At 41.9% G+C, this 18946-nt stretch overlaps 1 protein-coding gene across 2 annotated transcripts in view; it reads right to left on the bottom strand.

Moving 5' to 3' along the window:
- mcu (mitochondrial calcium uniporter) overlaps window positions 1–18946 on the bottom strand; it is a 56470-nt gene that overhangs the window by 20612 nt on the left and 16912 nt on the right. The window contains exon 2 of one of the 2 annotated variants that reach the window (XM_031732074.2): window positions 9825–9938. In XM_031732074.2, the coding sequence (XP_031587934.1) occupies window positions 9825–9938 (114 nt within the window). The remainder of the gene's footprint in view (window positions 1–9824; window positions 9939–18946) is intronic. The other variant, XM_031732075.2, reaches the window with a different exon arrangement.

The raw sequence follows: 18946 nt of genomic DNA, 5'->3' as shown, positions 1-18946 counted from the left end.
AGATAATAACAATACCCAGGGCTAAAAACTATACTTTTGGAACTTCCAGCATAGCATGACCCATGGCCATCACCTGGACTTATTTTTGGGGTTTGGGGACACTGAAAAAACTAGGTGGAGCTCATTTCTTTGTCTGTGTTCAGACAGCAGGAATTTGTGAATGCTTCATGCTAACGCGATACACCGAATACCCCCTGTCAAGCTTGTCTGCTCCTCTTTCCAAAACCGTTTAAAGTTTGTATCTAATGGCGTTACGGTCATTTAAAAACCGTGTGTAAAACTGGCCTGCCAGCATTCCCGTGGGAAATTAAGGGTTAAGACCTCATTTTTAAATACTCACCAGTGGTGAGGTAAGAAGCAGCCACATTCTCACTCTGCATTAGAAAATGAGTGACTCAGGCAGACTGTTAGTACCGAGCACGTCAGGAAATGACGCAGTAGGTGTACCTGGTGTGTTAACACTGAATAAAATAAGTGTTAGAATAAATAATGCTGTTTGTGATTGGCAGTCTACAGTCAGATAAAATGTGTTTTCTGACATGGTACGTCCAGGATTTTACATTTGGGTCCTATTTGTCAGATTTTTAATAACAACAAACGCTTCACTCCAGGCCTTTCACAACTAGCATCAAATATTCACAGGCTCTGTGCCGTGGGGCCATGTGGAGCAGCAGCTTACCCTCATACAGACTTTGGACAGCAGAAACTGGGCCGGTTTCCGTGAAGCTACTGTCATGTCACCCACCTGCAGAGTCAGGGGAATCGAAGTCACAGCAGTCAAATAAGCAGACAGCCCAGTTTTCAAATCTCAAAGGGTTCTGGGCAGCAATGCGATGACGCCTGCAGGCGATGTGATGGCCCCTGCTTTACAAGCTATTGAAATCACACGTCGTGCTGACTCACCGACCAAGCAAGGCTGACGATAATGAGCGGCGTCTAATAGAGTAAGCTGAAATGAATGACGGATCAGACCGCATTGCCGGCGACTCCTCAGTTAAAGCTTGTCCCTTTTCCCCTCATATCACCTCCTGCTCCTCCTCTCATCTCTGCCCTTTTATCCTCCCAGATGACATCGTGATCTAAAATCGAAGTGAGCTAGACAACATCACTAATGCTCGGGAAAAAGGAAAAAACAAAAAACCTGTCTCCATATCTCTCTGCCCTCACGCTCCTATCCACAATCTTAATCCTCATCATCAGTATGCTGCTCATCCTGCCTCCTCTGCTCCTCTACTCCATCCTGTTTCAATGTGATTTGATTCTCCACTTTCCTCAAGGGCCCTACTTCACTGTTCGACCCCCCACCACTGTTCCTACCTGTTTACAACTCTCTCTCTCAATTCTGTGTCATCAGATGTTAGAGGAGGTGTTTGGGCAAGTTGCCTCCCGCTGGCAACTAATTTTTGCAGCTCTGAAATAATCCAAGTGAACCATGACGTTAAACACCTTCCTTTTATTTTTTTATAACGGGTGTTAATAATGCGTATGTAGAGTTAATCACCTAGAGCTGTTATTACTACATATTAGAGGTTTAACAGCTTCAGTGCGATCAACCCCTGGCAAGCTGACCGACATAGCATGACCCCAGTTTGATCACTGGTGTTAAGTGGAACAAAGACGGCCCTTTAATAACAGCACAACCCACCTTTTAACACAGCTAACAGGGTTTTAGACTTTTTTTTTCTTAGGCCAATTATTTTGTGTGTTTTTTTTAAATTGTATTTCATATTTCATATAATTAAAATGTTGCTGCAAGTCACCCTACACCATCACAGGAAGTGCAGTGAAATTAATACACTGAATTAATCTAGTCCTAATGCGATTATGTAGGTTAAAAAACAAAAAAACAAAAAAAAAAAAAAACAGCAGAGTGGAGCCCCTATAAATACATTATTTAGGCTGTGGCTGTGGGATTATGCACATTTCAGCTAACATCAAAAGACCCTTAAGAAAAATTATTCCTATTCAGACTTCTGTTACATGGATGCCAACATCGTGTTTACATTATAAGGAACACCTGCTTGTAAGAAAGAAGACTACAGAAGCTGGTTAATAAATACACTCACACGCCACTATATTAGGCATGCCTTGATAGTACTGGCTTGGACCCCTTTCCTTTGGCGCTGCCTTAATTCTTTATGGCACAACCACAAGATGCTGGAAACATTCCTCAGAGATTCTGGTGCATGATGACATGACAGCACCGCACAGTTGCTGCAGATTTGTCAATTGGACATCCGTGATGAATCACCCATATTACCACATCCCAAATGTGCTCTATTGGATTAAGATCTGGTGACTGTGGAAGCAATTTGAGTCTAGAGACATGGCATGCTACTGGAAGCAGCCACCGGATAATAGGCACACTGTGGTCATAAATAGTCACCAGACATGGTCAGCAACAACCTTTAGCTGGGTTGTGGTGCCTGAACAACGCTTAGTTGATATTGAGGGGCCCAAAGTATGCTAAAGAAATATCTCCATTACACCATTACACCACCACCACAAGCCCAAACTGTATAGGGCATCATGACTTCATGTTGTTTCAGCCAAATTCTAACTCTACCATCTAGCATTGGTTATTTGAGTTACAGATGCCTTCTTATCAGGTTGAAGCAGTTTGGCCTTTGGCATCAACGAGGCATTTTTGCCCAGAAAACTGCTGCTCACCGGATATTTTCTCTTTTCCTATCTGTTCTCTGTAAACCCCAGAGATGGTCGTTTGGGAAAAATCCCAGCAGATCAGCATTTTCCGAAATACTCCAACAAATCAACATAACTTTTCTACTTCCTGAATAAAAGATTGAATAAAGATTGATGTTCAGTTTGAGCGTCAGCAGGTCGTCTCGACCACGTTAGCATGCGTAAGTGCATCAAATTGCTGCCACATGATTGGCTAATACTGGGTTAACAAGCAGTTGAGAAGGTGCACCTAATAAAGTGCTTGTTGAGAGTTTATATTTCATTAAAATATATTTAAACAGAGCTTATAGGAAACAAAATGCCTTGAAGACAACTACTAAAGACAAGAACTACTACACTTTCCAATTAGAATATGAGTAAATACCAAATAGACAGTATTGATTATCAATACCATTTAAAAACCTTTAATGGAATGAATCATCAACCTGGTGAATTTGTTGAATGGAAGACGATAAAATAAAGAGGGAGGAAAGAAAAAAGTTATTGATTCAAAATTAACCTGACAGTTTTTTTTAATTAAGTTTTTGATGTTCATACAAAAAAAATCTGCACGACAAGCAACGTTTTATACAGCAGTAATGATATTTATGAGATTTATGTTTTTAATGGGCGCTCATAAAGTTGCGTTTAATAGGATTTTATAAAATACATCTGCAAGGCTGTGCATTTTTGAATATCAGCACATAGTTTATAAGCACACTTTTCTTTGCTTAATCATCAGGTTGCCTCGACATAGAGTTGACTGTCGGCTGTATTAATTAAACGCATTATTACTAGACGACATCATGACGATGACGATTTACAAACAGCATTAATCATCAGCCATGACTGGTCAGTCAGATGAGCAACATTTAAGTCACTACTATTAGTTTGAGGAGATCCCAAACTAATCACACTGGTGATAAATTCAATCATGCAGCAGTTTCTCTATAATGTTGTAATGACGGCTTGCTGAGCGGCGGGCAGGTTACAAATCAATGGAAGTTTGAGATGCGAAGATCAATAGGTTTATTCAATTGGATAACTGATACTCTGACGGAAAAATGTCAGTTACCATCCTGAAAGCAAATTGATTTCCTTTTTGAAATTCTTCATACAGAGTTTGTTATCGGTTACAGGAGCGCACCCAAGGACTTCAGTTCGGATAAACACGCAGACACAAGAGTTATTTTACACCAATGTTTAAAACCAGAGCGGAAAATAAATAATCAGACGCATCTGCAGAGAATTATTTCTCGACAGTTACAGGCGCTCTGAAACATAACTTTGATGGTGGTGACATTTCATGTGGGACCCATAAAACAGACGCACTCCTTTTCACAACAATATCCTTTTTATCCTCACTTCAATTCAGTGCTCTGTTTACCTGATAAATATTCAAATGCGCGCTGCCTGAAAATGTAAGCAGTAAAAAATAATCTCATTTTTGCCACTACATGTGCAAAACGCTCCAACAGACACAAACTGATCAATAATGCAATTAAACCCGGTGATGGCATCTGTGACTTTAAAGTAGGCTTAAGCCTCGCTAGGCCGATCAGTATCTGCGTGCCATTCGGGAATAATCCATTTGACTGGAAGTCAACAAAAAGGGGGGAAAAATCTCTGCTTCAGTCGCCGCTGACAGGGTGCAGTTTAGAAACAGAAAACTCAGTCGGGCTTTTTGCCTTTCTGAGCTACGCACAGATGACGCTTGACAAAACGCTGGGTCGGTGTCTCTCCTCGCTGCGTACCGTCACTCAAAACAGTCATATGAAAACAAGCATACAGACATCCTAATTACCCGCTGACTTAGTTAAAGCCGAACAAGTCTGCTGGTGCTTTCAAACAATAAAAGATAATGAAAACAAAAAACTCAGTGTAGTTTATTACCTTTGATTATTGCGGTCTCCTTGAGCGTTTGAGGTAAACTGTGCATATCCTTTAAAACAGGCCATTAATCTTTATTTTGCAGGACACTAATAGTGATGAGAGGGTTAAAATAGAGAGCTTTGTGTTTTCTGATAAATTTCCATGCTGTCATCAGTATTTGTTAATCATATAACTTAAATTCAAGGCTACTTTTTGCTTAGTTTTATAAAAGACATGGTTTGAAATGACTGAAAAGAGGGGAACGGGTTTAATGTTTTAATGCTCTGTGACGACATTCAAACAAATTTCATTTCTGGCTTAAAGTGGCAGATGTGTAATAATCGGGCTCATAACGCAGGTATTCCATAAAGTCTATTAAATCAGCGCCGTTCAAGGCGGGAAAGTGACGGAAACAGAGACAGAGCGAGTTTCGAGCTTCAGAATGAAACATTATGCTTCAAGGATAAAGGCTGTTTGCCACATGTGCTGAGGAAGTTCAGTGCATCATATAAATACAGCAACAAACAGGTTTTATGGCTCACTTTAAAAATACACCTGCCTCCCTCCAAAAAGGACAGCCGTAGTTTTCAGTCAGTGGCGATTTCTCAACCCCTCGCATCTCTGTTGCCTGTACATTGAGCTCTCTCTGTAAAAGGCTCTTGAACTACACCCACCTGTCAGAGAGGAAGGTGAAGATTACTGATTACACCCTCTTACAAAACGATTGGAAAAGGCAATAAATCCTTGAACTGAACAAACAACGTTTTTTTGTAGGTTTTTTAAAAAACTGGCCAAAACATGAAAAGGACACATCTATTCGACACAGCTGCTATAGACATGATTCAAAGTGAATGATAAATGTGACTTGCTTAAGAGCTCTGCAGACTGCAGTCACAGCGACACCTTCACTGCCCTTGCCGTATGCTACACCTTTACCAGCTGCCATCCTGATGATTGCTGCCTTCCCCCCACCCCCCGAACATTTTCTGCTTCCATCTTTTATCCATCCACTCACGTGCCCTGCAGTTTTGAACTCATGAGCTGAACTGGCAAGGTTCAAGCGAGGAGACAGCAACTTGTTGTCCCCCCCTCCACGACACCCGCCCTTTTAGATTTCTCTCTTCACGTGTCTGCTTGACATTTGACAACTTTGTTAAAACTGTCACGGCTGCCTTCCGTAGGAGTCGAGTCGCAGATGGCTCGAGAGGTCCATGCGTGAATGGCGCTGCTGTAAACTGCTTTGTGTGTGCGCGTGTGTGTAGCTGTGACCCATCAGGGCCTTGTGGGAAGCTGCAGCTAAACTGAAGGATGCCAAAGAACGGCAGAGCGAGGAGGGGAGGGAGGAAAGGTTGGAGACAAGGGGAGAGAAAGAGAGAGAGGGCTGGCTTAGCCAAGGAGGAGACAAGTGCCTGTACTGCAGCAATGCAGGAGCGAGGGAGAAGGGTGTCAATGAGATGAAACCGGGGGGGTGTTGACTGATAACAGTGCAATATTCAAATGGCAGACAGTGCAAGCAGACACTTTTAGAGCCAGTGTTATCAAGGCTAACAAGTTTATGCAACCTGATTTCTTGTGCTTCTTTACAGCATCTCTGTTTTGCTGAGGTTTCCTTGTTTCACTACGGCTCAGACAGTATCATCCCCGGCTCTACCTTGCAGAGACAACAGACGGTGGCAAGGCAAACACTCCCCGCTGGGCCGCCCAGGTCTCCTCCCTCCCCTGCCCTCTGAACAAACAGCTGTCTCTCTTGAGGGTAGATGGCAGGGAAAGGGACGCTTGGGAACGGGGATGAGCTCCCTGTGAGCTCTGTTGCGTCACTCTACAGTGAACTTGCTAATATGGCCCGCTGCTAACGCTGTTACTTTCAAGCAAGGCAAGTTGTGTGTACACGACTTGCACTGCTCTCATTCAGCATCACTCCACCCGATGCCTTTTCAAGTGGCCCATTGCAGCAAAATGTAAACAGGAGTCCAAGAGAAAGCCTCGGCTCGGTTTTCATTGTACAGCCACCCCCACCTTGTGCAAATCCATGCCCACCCTTCTTCATTTCATACAATGACACATAAGCACAGAGCACAAACAAAGCACACTGAACATACATTTGCTCCAAGTAACACACACGCAGAAAAGAGGGGGAGACGAGCTAATGCGCTGCTATCTGTTGCACAAGGATTACGAGCACTCAAGGAATAAATATCCTGTTCTCATCATAAAAGTTTTATTCCATGCAAGGATAACGTTGCGGGGTCAAGAGTATTTTCTGGTGAAAAAAACCAGACGCTTAACATTGAAATGATCATTTTTACATAATGTATCTGTTCTACTGGATTCTTGCTGGATCTTAGTCACAGGCAGACCAAGTGCAAGGAGTTGTAACCAAGCCAAGCTGGAGATGAGTCGAAGGACAAAATAGCAAAGTTGAAATTCACCCTGTCAGATCGAAGGACTGTCATATTTTAATTCAATTCAATTTAATTGTATTTTATTTATATAGCTCCAAATCACAACAGCAGTCACCTCAAGGAGTTTTATATTGTAAAGTAAAGACCCTATAATGATACAGGGAAAACCTCAACAACCAGGTGACACCCCCCAGCCCTTTGAGGAAGCACTTGGCAACAGTGGGAAAGAAAAACACCCTTTTAACAGGAAGAAACCTGCAGCAGAAACAGGGTCAGGGAGAGGCAGCCATCTGCCGTGGCTGGATGGGGGTGAGGGGAGGAAGACGGGACAAAAGACACACTGTGGAAGAGAGCCAGAGATTAATAACAATAATGATGATTAAATGCAGAGAGCTGAATAAACACCGTGAGTGAAGAAGAAACTCAGTGCATCATGGGAAGCCCCCAGAGAGAGAGATGCATGTGTACATATCCACATTGAATAACATGAACTGAAGTGCTGCAGATTACATCCGAAACCTCTGACTTTAAATGCCGCAGAGTTCGAGCTATCCAACAAAAGTTTCACTTGTATCATTGTGTCTTTCCCCCCTGCAGTATGGTTCAATAAACGGATAGCAAACAGTCTATCAAATTTATAACTGAGGAAGAAATTTATCTGGTATTGATATCACGCTACTGAGCCCGGCAACAGACATAAACTATAACAGACTCATTCAATTTCTTTCAGATTAAGTTTGTTATCTTGCAACGCTCAAAATACCAGACAGCTTAGCTGATTCAAACATAAGCAAGTAAAGTTTAGGACTATTCAACTGTGCTGAAGAAAGAAAAGGAAAGAAAAGAAAAGGCTTCCACAGGAGTATTAGACAGATTGAGAACTTAACTTTAAATCTGTGTGGGATCGCAATCTGAGATGTGAATCATAATTTTCCCAACGGATTTAACTGAACACATATGGCATATGGTTGCCTGGATACAAATCCTGTCACTTTAACTTAATGACCAAAGTCCCAGCTGATTAAATACCCACATCCTGCATTTGTGTTATGTGAAGTTGAGATGTTTGGACAGTGCTGTTATTTTTCTCTAAAAACTACTCTGAATGACAACAGACCCGTTCCTCATTATGACTAAAGAGCTATGCACGAATGCTATTTTACAGACAAAGTATTCAGAATGTTCATTTCCTGATTAGCTGGTAAAGACCACACAGGTTTTCCTATGAACAGTTAACACCACGATACCCACACTCTGGTAGAACGTGTGTGACAGGGGGAAATTAAAAGGAACTGTACAGGAAAAACAGGCAAAGCCAAAAACTACAACAGACAATGGACTGAAATAAAAACAAGATAACGCTCAAACTTCCAGGTCATGATAGTATATCACAAGCCGAGCACAACTATGTCGTTTGAAAGCAGACAGCAATCTTCAGAGGAAATGTGAACAGTTCCCCGCAGTAAATACTGTATAGTATTTTTGCTTGACATCTCAATCCCTCGTCTGTATTGAGCCTCGTGCCATAGATGGACTCCAGGTCCACCAACTTGGACATCAGCTGGCAACTTTAGTCCTTGTTCTGTTCTCTGCTCTGAGCAGGAGGGTCACTGAAACACAGAGGCAGCAGAGCAGAACAAGGAAAACTGTCACCAGCTGCAGTCCAAGATGATGGAGTTGAAGTGCGCCTGAAGAACAGCGACCCGAGCAGCCTTCAGGTAGGAAAACATGAGAGGACAGGTCAGGGCAAGCTGAGTAGTAGTGACTGAAGTTTTTAAGTTAAATCTCCATCTGCAGTGAAGCTCTAACCGCTGTTTGCAGCGTTACCTTGCACACAAACATAACCATCGAGTTTCAGTTTCCGTAGTTGTAGCACAAAACTGGTGAAAAGTTTTTTGATGATTTCACATCAAAGTCAGATGTCACCGACATTGTTTGCCCGTTCTCCTCTCTGATGTGGCACTTCCCATTTGGAAAAGTCTCGGTGCTGTTTATAATCTAAATGCATACTTGTCAGGATAATGATATGCAGGGCGTAATAAGGTTTGATAGGAAAACCGGCTTCGTGCGGCAGCTCACGCTGCTGCTGTCAACAACACTGAATCAGAGGGTAAAAACCACTGTGGGGAGGTTGTTTCGAATGGTGGGTTTCCACTGGTGAAACCATTTGAATATTTTTTTTTGGTGACCGCTTTTAGAAAACCTGATGTCCAGTAACCTAATCAGCCATCAAAGACTTCTCTCAAAATAAGAGCTATTTAACGGAGTAGCCTTTGAAAGATGAAGAGGGTTATTTAGTCTTGACATCAAGGAGACGCAGGTAAAATGAAAGAACTGATAACTCCTAATCCAGAGAGTGACGAGCAGTGAAAGACTGAGACTTGATGGGAAGAGTAAGTATCATGCATGTCGATCTAGACTAAAAAAAAAAGGATGCTGTGCTAAATGAGGTGTTTAGCACAAGATTTTATTCTTTCAGCATTTACATCATCACTAGAAACTAAACTAAGAACTGATATTAAAGTTTTACTAAAGGAGAGTTAGTAGTTTCTCAAGGTTGGGTGACTGGCAATATTCAGCCAGCCAATATCGATCCAATATCTACAACAATCTGAAGTCTCAGTTGCATAATGATACAACCATTTCCTGACTGACCTTTACAAATGACAAGTTCAATAGGTGATGAAGGTGTCGGGAAGTGCTGACAATGCTAAACCCAGCTGCTGTCAAAGGCTGCCCACATCAATGAGCCAGACACAACTAACTATGGATTTCCTCTTGAGGCCAAGTGGCCCAGAAATCAATAACACAATCTATTGTTTTCATTTCCTTTATAATACAGATGCATGTGCACGCGGACACACTAACCTGTGGAGACAGGGCACTGGTAGGCTGGGTGAAGAGTGTGGAGTGGGTTGCTGACCGTAGGCCATGTGCTCTCCTGACAGTCTGATGGGGGAAAGGAGCAGACAGTACGTCCTGCTGAAGAAAAGCCACAAACAGACACATATGTCAAAATAGGAGACATCATCATCAGAGGGGGGATGATCAAAATGCAACCCCCCATGAAAACATCCACCATAGTGATCAGTAGTGCATTACTGTTAGCTACAATGAGATTTTGAAGAAGCAGGCATGAAAGTGGTTTTATTTTCTGCTCGTTCAAATGTGGAGGGGGATATTTCCTCTTTGTGGCAAACATTCAAACACACGGTGAAATGAGGCGGTTACATGTGCAAGAAATATGATGTGAAACTTTGTGTTGCACATACTGTATGCATATAGACTGCATGTGTGTGAGAAAGTCTCTGCTGCTGTAGCTGACACCTAGAGGTGAAAGCGCTTACCAAATCTAAACCAGGATTAGCAGCAAGTTAGTTTTCTACTTCTTCTTAGGTTGTGCACAAGTTGACTATTATTATATTTGAGGAAAAGTGAAAAATACGCTAGATTTGATATTTGGGAATGTGATCTCTGTGCGATGGTTGGGAGGGAAAAGGCAGATTTTCAACGCTCATATTGATATATACAGGCAAGTAAAAAAAGAAGCACACTCTTACTGCTTATCTAAGTAAGAGGGTAAGTAGCACCCAGGTGCTAATAATCAAATGCAACTGATTAAACCTGTAACCCCAAGTGTACCATATTTGGAAAAATGCTGGATGTAGCAAAAACTATACAAATGAAGTCATTTGAATTTTCTGGCAGTTATTTTATGTTTCAGGCTCTGCAGGGGTAACTCATCATCAGCAAGTGAGAACATGAGACATTTTAGCAGTTTGCTAGTCTGTAGCATTCAAGTGTGTGTTACACGATGCCAAAATCTTCCCAAAGGGGAACATCCCAGCAAATTCACCCCAAGGTCAGACCATGTAATGCTTTATAAATTGCAAAAAAAATACAAATAAACCTAAAAGCTACATGTCAGAGTCGACAGGCCTCAGTTAGAATGTTGAATGTTAAAGTTCATGACAGTACAATCAGAAAAAACACAGAACATCTTGCCCAAAGAACGCCTCTTTCCTCTAAAAAGAGCATGGTGGCACAGCTTATTTTTGCAAAGTTACATCTGAACAAACCACAAAACTTCTGGAACGATGTCCTTCAGACAGACGAGGCAAAAGAGGAGATGTTTGGACACAACGCACAGCACCACGATGAGTGAAAACGAAACAGCATTTCAACACGAAAGCCTCACACATACTAAGTGTCAAACACGGTGGTGGATGAGTGATGATTTGGGCTTGTTTTGCAGTCACAGGACTGCTCAACAGCTCAAAGCTCCTCTATACTCTATAATGAAAATTGAGGCCATCTGTCTGACAGCTAAAGTATGTTTGAAATAAGAACAATGATCCCCAGCAGATCGAAAGCAGAATGACTGAAAGAGAAAGGACTCAAGGTGTTACAATGGCCAGCTGAAACTGGTCGAAATGCTGTGTTGGGACTTCAAGAGAACTCAATGAACTGAAGCAATGCTGTAGAGAAGAATGGGCCACAACAACGATGTGAGAGACTGATAAACACATAGACGAAACGATTACTACAACTTATTGCGGCAAAAAGTTGCCACAAAATTACAGGAGGAGTGCTGAGAACACGTATTTTCTCTCCACATTACTGTATACACTACACTGTATACACACAAATACATATCTTATCTTTGTGAGTTACTAAACAGGAGAGTGAGGACGTTTTTGGAAAACAGAAAATAGCAGCAGAAGTGTGTGTGTGTGGGCAAGTGTATGAAAGAGTCACAGTAGACTGCAATGACTAAAATACTTTCACCTTCAAAATGCGCACTCTGATATTTTGTGCCTCCCAGCACTAAGGAACGATGATGGAGATAAAATTGTACAAAAACACTGAGAGTGCACCGACTTTGCCCACAACAAATATTAACTACGCGTTTTTTACCCACGGATGCGGACGCGTTACATATTGGCGGCTCCAACCAGCTTTAAGACTTCCACACTAAGCAGTAACAACAGAAAAGGGTCAGGTGTGAATTCCACGCATCGTCACCGCTACGTTTGAAAAGCAGAGCCGTTAAAAATAAAAGAGAAACCAAAGATGATGTGCTAAACTGTGCTGAAAATGAAAGAGAGTGCATGCACATAATAAAAACAGGCAAAAATCTGACTTTTTTTGCGCTAACACCAAAATAAAAAACGTCAATGAGTGCTTCTAATGTCTTTACCTCAAACACCTGGATATCATACATTTGTTACAAAGAGCCAAAACTTGCATCTTTAATCAGACTATAAGCAACAATTAATGAGTCACTCCCTTAAATTTAAGGCACTATATTAAAGGGGCCTTATTACAGTCACTCTAATGCTGTAATTTTATTCTTGGACTTTACAGAAGTAGTAAAGTCAAGCTCAAATAAACTCATTTATTTTAGAGTTTATCCTCCGTCTAAAGCCATTTTATCACTATTCCCTGCACCTTTAAGCCCACTTACCTCCAACAACCCACACCTTACATGGGATTTTAACAGGTGGGTGGGGTTTCTGTATTCACATTCACTCTTACTTATACACGTGATGACCTCATTTAAAATGTTTGCCATTTTTAAATATGTGCATCCACCACTGCACCAACAACAACAGAAAACAATGAAGAATGTGAGAGTTCTTCTGTAACTATATGGGAACCTGGCTCTCACTAAAGGTAACAAAATCCACCTACTAGCATCTAACAATTGTACACAAACCGAAGTGTGAAAACGACATAATGTTGTTTACCACCTGAGAGTGGCATCAGTATTCTCACATCCCTTAACCTCTTAACGCACTCCTGCTCGGAGCCGCACAAAGTTCGACCATTTCTAAGGATTTTGTAGGACAGGTGACACCTTCAAACACAGCCATCACATTCACACAACAATCACAGCACATTTTACCCAACCTGTGTGTTTCTGGACAGAGGAAGGAAACACACAGAGTCAGAAGGACAGCATGCCAGCTCCACACAGGGAACACCCATGTACCTGGCAGTGTGCGCTGACACAACTAACCAATCTGCCAACCGACAGGCCAGTAAATGCAACATTAACTCATCAACAGCTTACCCACAGTAATCTACTTCCCTAATATTGCAATACCTAGACACCTTTGTATTGCAGTAATTCTTTAATGACATACGTACTGAGTTTTTTCAGCTATCAGCACTCTAATCCATAAAGTGGAGGTCTTCTTAACACCTTTTTCTACATGTTATTACACACACAATTACCTTTGCTTTACCGCTTTGAGCCCAGGTAAATTACATTTAACAAGCAAAGATGGGGCCTGGATTATGCCCATCTGAGTGCCGGGGTAACAGTTATGCATCATATATGGTTACACAAGGAACACTTTAGGAAATTAAATCTGTAGTGTCTCTTCGATGAATACATCCTATGAAAGAAGAACGAAAAAGTCAGCTTGCACACTTGGAGAGCATCAGGACTAGTCAAGCTCAAGCATAAGGCATCCCTGCCAAGCTGCTATGATAACCAGCACCGATCCCATTTTTTTCTCCCCTCCAGCTCTCAGCTTCTACGGCAGTAAACAAGCAGATTTAATTATAGAAAGGACTGCGGAGGACAGTTAATGAAAGAAACTTTCCACTGTTCATAACCGTGTTTGACACAAGTCTTTTCAACATAAATCGCAACTGAGTATTATTACCACTTAGGAGCCCAACGTCTGCAAGCGGCCACACTTGTAGGAACGACCATTAAAAACCTTTAGCAAAGTGCAATATCACAGCCGCAAACACAGTGTCCTCAACATGAAGATAGGAATGGACCTTGGTACCAAGATAGCACGCTGCAGAGGGATTATTGCCTCTTCCTTATCTGTGACAGGTCAGGCACACCACATTAACTCATAGGAGGAGCCTATATTCATGACTCCAGTGCCTATAAAAAGTGTCCATGAACTGCCAAGAGAGTCTCCTCTGGTCTGTTAGTGTGGAGGAGGAAGCGTATTTGTTGGACTGTTGGTGCTGTGATGTGGGATTTTCAATGAAGCAAGTTCTCTGCCAAGCAACCAAACTGACTCATCCTGGCAGCGAATTCAAACTGCAGTAATACAGTTACAGAATAATACGCTTATATTGCTCAATCCCCCGACCTTCTTTTTTTGCAAGAATTACACTGTATATTAACACTCAAACAAAATACTAAACAAAATAACAAGTCCAGCCCTCGCCAAAATCAGCCGCGGGAAACAAAGTGCAGGCTATTGCTTGAACAATTAACTCCCTTCTATTTGTTTGAGGCCAGATGACTCATTAACCCACCAAGGTTTCAGACGTACTGCACATAAATCAATATAAAAGAGGACACAAATCCAAAAAAACAATAATAGCCCCAGTGTAAGGCCAAAACCACACCATATTAATTTCCACAGACAGATATTACTGCAACTGAAACTATGACAAATGTTTCTTCTCATTAGTGCGGCACGATATATGAGGCGTCTCTCAATGAGGTTGCTGTGACCTCTCTGCACTACCCGGCCTGCCATCCACAGAAAGGGAAGGGGTGGGTCGAGGTGGGGGGGGTGTCCGTCTATTTCTGTTGATTAGATTGCCACTGAGGACGACAGCTGCTCTCTGTAGATACTACCTACGACAAACCGAGAAGGCACGCACACTCAAAACACATCACTTTGTCCTCCTGACACAAACGTCCCCAAGCTGGTTAAATCCCAACACTTTTACTCGTAGATAAAACACAACAAGCTACAAACAAGTGAGAGGAAAGGCCTATTTTCTGCTTACAAAGCAGCAATTTCACTGTGACAAAAAAAAGGAAGTGCATCTTGTCACCCAGCAAGCAGAAAAGCAGGTTTTCAAGCATTCGCTCCAAACTACAATGAGGCGTATGTAGCTCTGATTTGCTTATGCTGTGAAACGATAATAAACACTATATTTTGTCTCAATTAGGCTGAGACCTGTTGCATTAAAATATCCAATATATCAATGGAGAAATGATGTCTTCCCTAATAATGAAAAATAAGGTAAGTACTTATAGATTTTATGGATCTCCTTTTTTAAAAAACAAAAACTAAACGCAGCAGTTTTGCCCAGCAGTAGCACAAGACTAGCATAAGACGCTGCTAAAAATTAATAGATGTATTTAGAGTTCAAAACAGGCTCTGTGCTCTTTTTTTGGCAGCGATTTTAGATATAAAATAGCATTTCTGCACCACATCATATGTGACACATTCGAGACTTGCTTCACACATTTTGTCCCAGCGTGAAACTAAGCGGCTGCTGCGTATTGATTTACTGATTGATTTATGTGTGTGTGTTATGAGCTTGGAGCTGCTGAGGGACCAATCTGCACTGATCACAGATGTGCACATCAAACCTAAACTCTGGCGAGCAGCTCAGCTCTCCGTTTCTGCAGGTAACTCCACTCACAACAGTCGAAACTGGAGTGATTATTAGCTTTGCATGGTGTCAGTCTCCCGTGCTATGACATCCGAGTGCTGCCTGATCTGCAGCAACTCACACCAGAGTGTTTACATGAATTCTGATCCAGGGCGAGACTCCAGAAATCTGTCACCTCTGCGCATTCCCCCATGCATGAACTGAGGTGATCCCCAGCAACTCTAATTCTATAATTACTGGGATCGGCTCATCAGCAAGCATCCAGAAGGCTCGCGTGTCTCACAGTTCAGACTGGCTAACCATTAAGATACCACAGATGCTCAGTTAAGTGAGCCTCATTGTAAGACTGTGCAGTGAAATAAGTGTGTGGGTATGTTCTGTAGGGACAAAATAAGAGAAAGTGTATGCACATCCAAGCACAAATAGCTGTTAGAGTAGAACCATCATAATGTGCTGCAAAAAATGTCTGCACAGTAATTGGCTCCAACCCAACAATTTCATTCCTTAAACATTTTTTGCAAAGGCAACACTTCGATTGTGTTCTTCAAAGGAAGCATCAGACGTTGTGCTTTCAAAACAGTCTACCTAAGAGCCAATACACCTCAACAACTAGAAATACTACTACTAGAAATACACACAAACACAACCTGCATGGAAAAATTTCATAATACTGGCATAGAAAAACTGATTCAGACTCGTACCTAATACTTTACAAAACAACCAACTGATCTAATAGTCTATTAAAAAAATCACTTCCTTACATACAACCTGAAAATTACCCATTTAGTACTCAGTGACATGTCACGTATAGCTTTTAATAAACATAGGCCCTTCCCCATGGCTTTAACAAACAGGCCAGTTACAGTAACAACAACACAGGCAGACTGGTGTCCTAACAAAATGTGCCCAAAGGATGCTCAAAGACTCCTTGGGGATAACTTGTGTGTGCTATTTATTTCTAGTTAAGTTAACCTCTAAGGCAGAAGACAAATGGAAGGCATGGAAGAAACCCTATAATATCCTCCAGTCCTCATTTGCACACAGCTATTTAATATAGTAAACTGGGTACATAAAGAGACTGACATGCAGAGTCTGTTGTCTCTGTGCATTAGTTTGCAATTCTGCTGTCAGCGTGCAATCCACATGCGCACCTTTTTAATGACTCTGCACTACAATATTTTGTACAATTTAAAGGAATCAATCTAATCTGTCCCATCTCTCCTCGTTCCCTTGTCTTCCTCTCCTGCCTGGTTCAGCGAGCCTCTCTAGTTCAGCACCAGCGAGAGAAAGCCAGCCAGCCTTAGGGAGGATGGAGGGCGGTGTGGGTTGCGCTGGCTACAAGCAATAACTGGGCACCGAAAGGGAAGATGAAGTGAGCGAGATAGGAGACGAGAGGAGGAGGGTTAAATGACATTTCCAACACATTAAGCACACCCTGTAACCCAGTCCTTGCACATGCAAGGTAAAGTGAGGTAGGGGCTGCTGAGCGACCGCTGGATGGTGAAAGTAGTTTATAGCTAAGGAGAATTGATTGAGTTACAGGGGTTCCCTGGATGATCTGTAATGATACACAGCAACAAGAAGATGCTCAAGGATAGACAGTCACTGTATTCAGGAAAGAAGAGAGGATACTAATGACTCAAGAAATCCCTTCACAGACATGGGAACATTTAGGAGTGGGTGATGTAGCCGGGGGTTAAAGTTAAAGTGAGATTTGGCGTTTGGGGAAGCCCTAAGATCGGGTGCAGTGTTGTAGCATGAAGAAAATAATAACCTAGAAATAATTCCCATAATTATTTTATGAGGATACAATCAGCTGGCCTGTGTTGCCTGTATTCACTGCTCTTTTTGGGTTCAGCACGGCGAATTCAACACGATATAAGCAGATATTTCACAAATTTTATAGCCAGCTTTCCTAGACACCGTGAAGCTAGTATAAAGGCAGAATTCAGTGACTGAATTGAAACGACATCATCAATATAAACTGATGTCTGTTATTCCTGATGTAACTTAACACTGGCCATGAACAAGTCCAAACTGTGCTGCAAACCACTAATCTCTATTAAACTGCTTAGTAAGCCAACAATTTTTTTTCATGCAAAATTTGAGTAAAACAAAATTAGTAGACTTCAGTTTATTTTGCAAGACTTTACACAAAACCATAACTTCAGCAACACATTATGTTTAGCTCCAAGATTTGACTTAAAAACTTTGCAACTTTACATTTGCACCATGAACGCCTCACAGGGACGAGAAAAGAAAAGGGATATGGATGAGGGTGTCTTTATTTTCTTATTACTGAGCAAGTATCTCCATGCAATTGCAAAACATTAACTCGTTCAATAGTAACCTCCCTATCAGATTTAATTACTCATAAAATGAAGGTGCTGGTTTATTCTGGTCCACTTTAACCCCCTCATGTAGCCAAAGGGGCAATGATGCCTGGTGGTAGAATCACAGTACAGTTTTAAAATAAGGACTAATCACAACCAAACTATTTTAATTTGCCCATCTGTACTTAATTAAAGACAATACAACATGACTAACCCAGTATTAAAATACCAGCTGACCTCTTTAATGAAGTTAAAGCAAACTGACAAACAATACCACCTTTGAGTTTTTAATGCCCGACTTGTCTTCATCATTCTCTCTGACACTAAGCTTATTGTGATCTATTTGCGTCCTTTTGCACACTATGAAGTGTGAGCCATGGGTTTCAAAGGTAAACACTTAACATTTTCTTTGGGATGCTTCCATTTAAGCGACTGAAGAAGTCTGTGCGTTCCAGATAACATTCATCTGCCGAAGCTCTGATGTGGAAAAGCCATTTCCAAACAAGGTATCTGGCAACAAGTCATCGTCATCTGTCCATCCTTGCTTTGTGTTAAATAACAACAAAAGAAAGAAGCCGCCGTCCAGTGAGCATCACCCTAAACACTTGCTTAGTTTATTTGTAGTGTGAAAGTTGTGTGTGTGTGTGTGTGTGTGTGTGCACATGTGGTTGGACAAAGAAATTACCAGAAGCACGCCGCAGGGTTCTTCCAAAGTAATATAAACCAAACAGACAAGGAGAAGGCTCCAAGGTCAGTGTCTAGCCTGACTGACAAATGCGGACGCTCACCTGCAAATGTATGGGATGCAAACATGCACTTTCCCCCTCTGTCATTTATTATCACACAGTTTGTGTGGGATTTACACATCTGGTTCATGAAGGCGGTGTGTGCAAGAGAGCGAGGCTGACAGCTCAGCTTCTCCAGCTGCAGCAGAGATGAATGGGTGGGCCTCAAAACCGCCTTCATTCATAATGGAATACGGCAACAAAGCAGCTTCAGCCCCAGGTGTCTCGGGAACTATAAGAGCAAACTAAAGAACGGAGCGCAGGAGAGACTGTAAGACAGAATATCCAACACAAAATATACTCCTGATTTATCGCCCCAGGTGTTACCTAAATAAAGCTTAGAAGGGCAGAGAACGCGACACTGTAACGTTGTTGGTATTGTTGGAGAGCTGGAACGGCCTGGAAATGTCAGGACATACGCTGCTGACTTTATCACACTGTTAAAGCCCTTACCAGTCATTCTAGTTTTTAAAAAGGAGGT

Source organism: Oreochromis aureus, linkage group 13 (assembly GCF_013358895.1).
Source record: "Oreochromis aureus strain Israel breed Guangdong linkage group 13, ZZ_aureus, whole genome shotgun sequence".
In the NCBI taxonomy this organism is placed as follows: domain Eukaryota; kingdom Metazoa; phylum Chordata; class Actinopteri; order Cichliformes; family Cichlidae; genus Oreochromis; species Oreochromis aureus.
The sequence above is the reverse complement of the archived record's forward strand: the minus strand, read 5'-3'. Positions and strand labels throughout refer to the sequence as shown.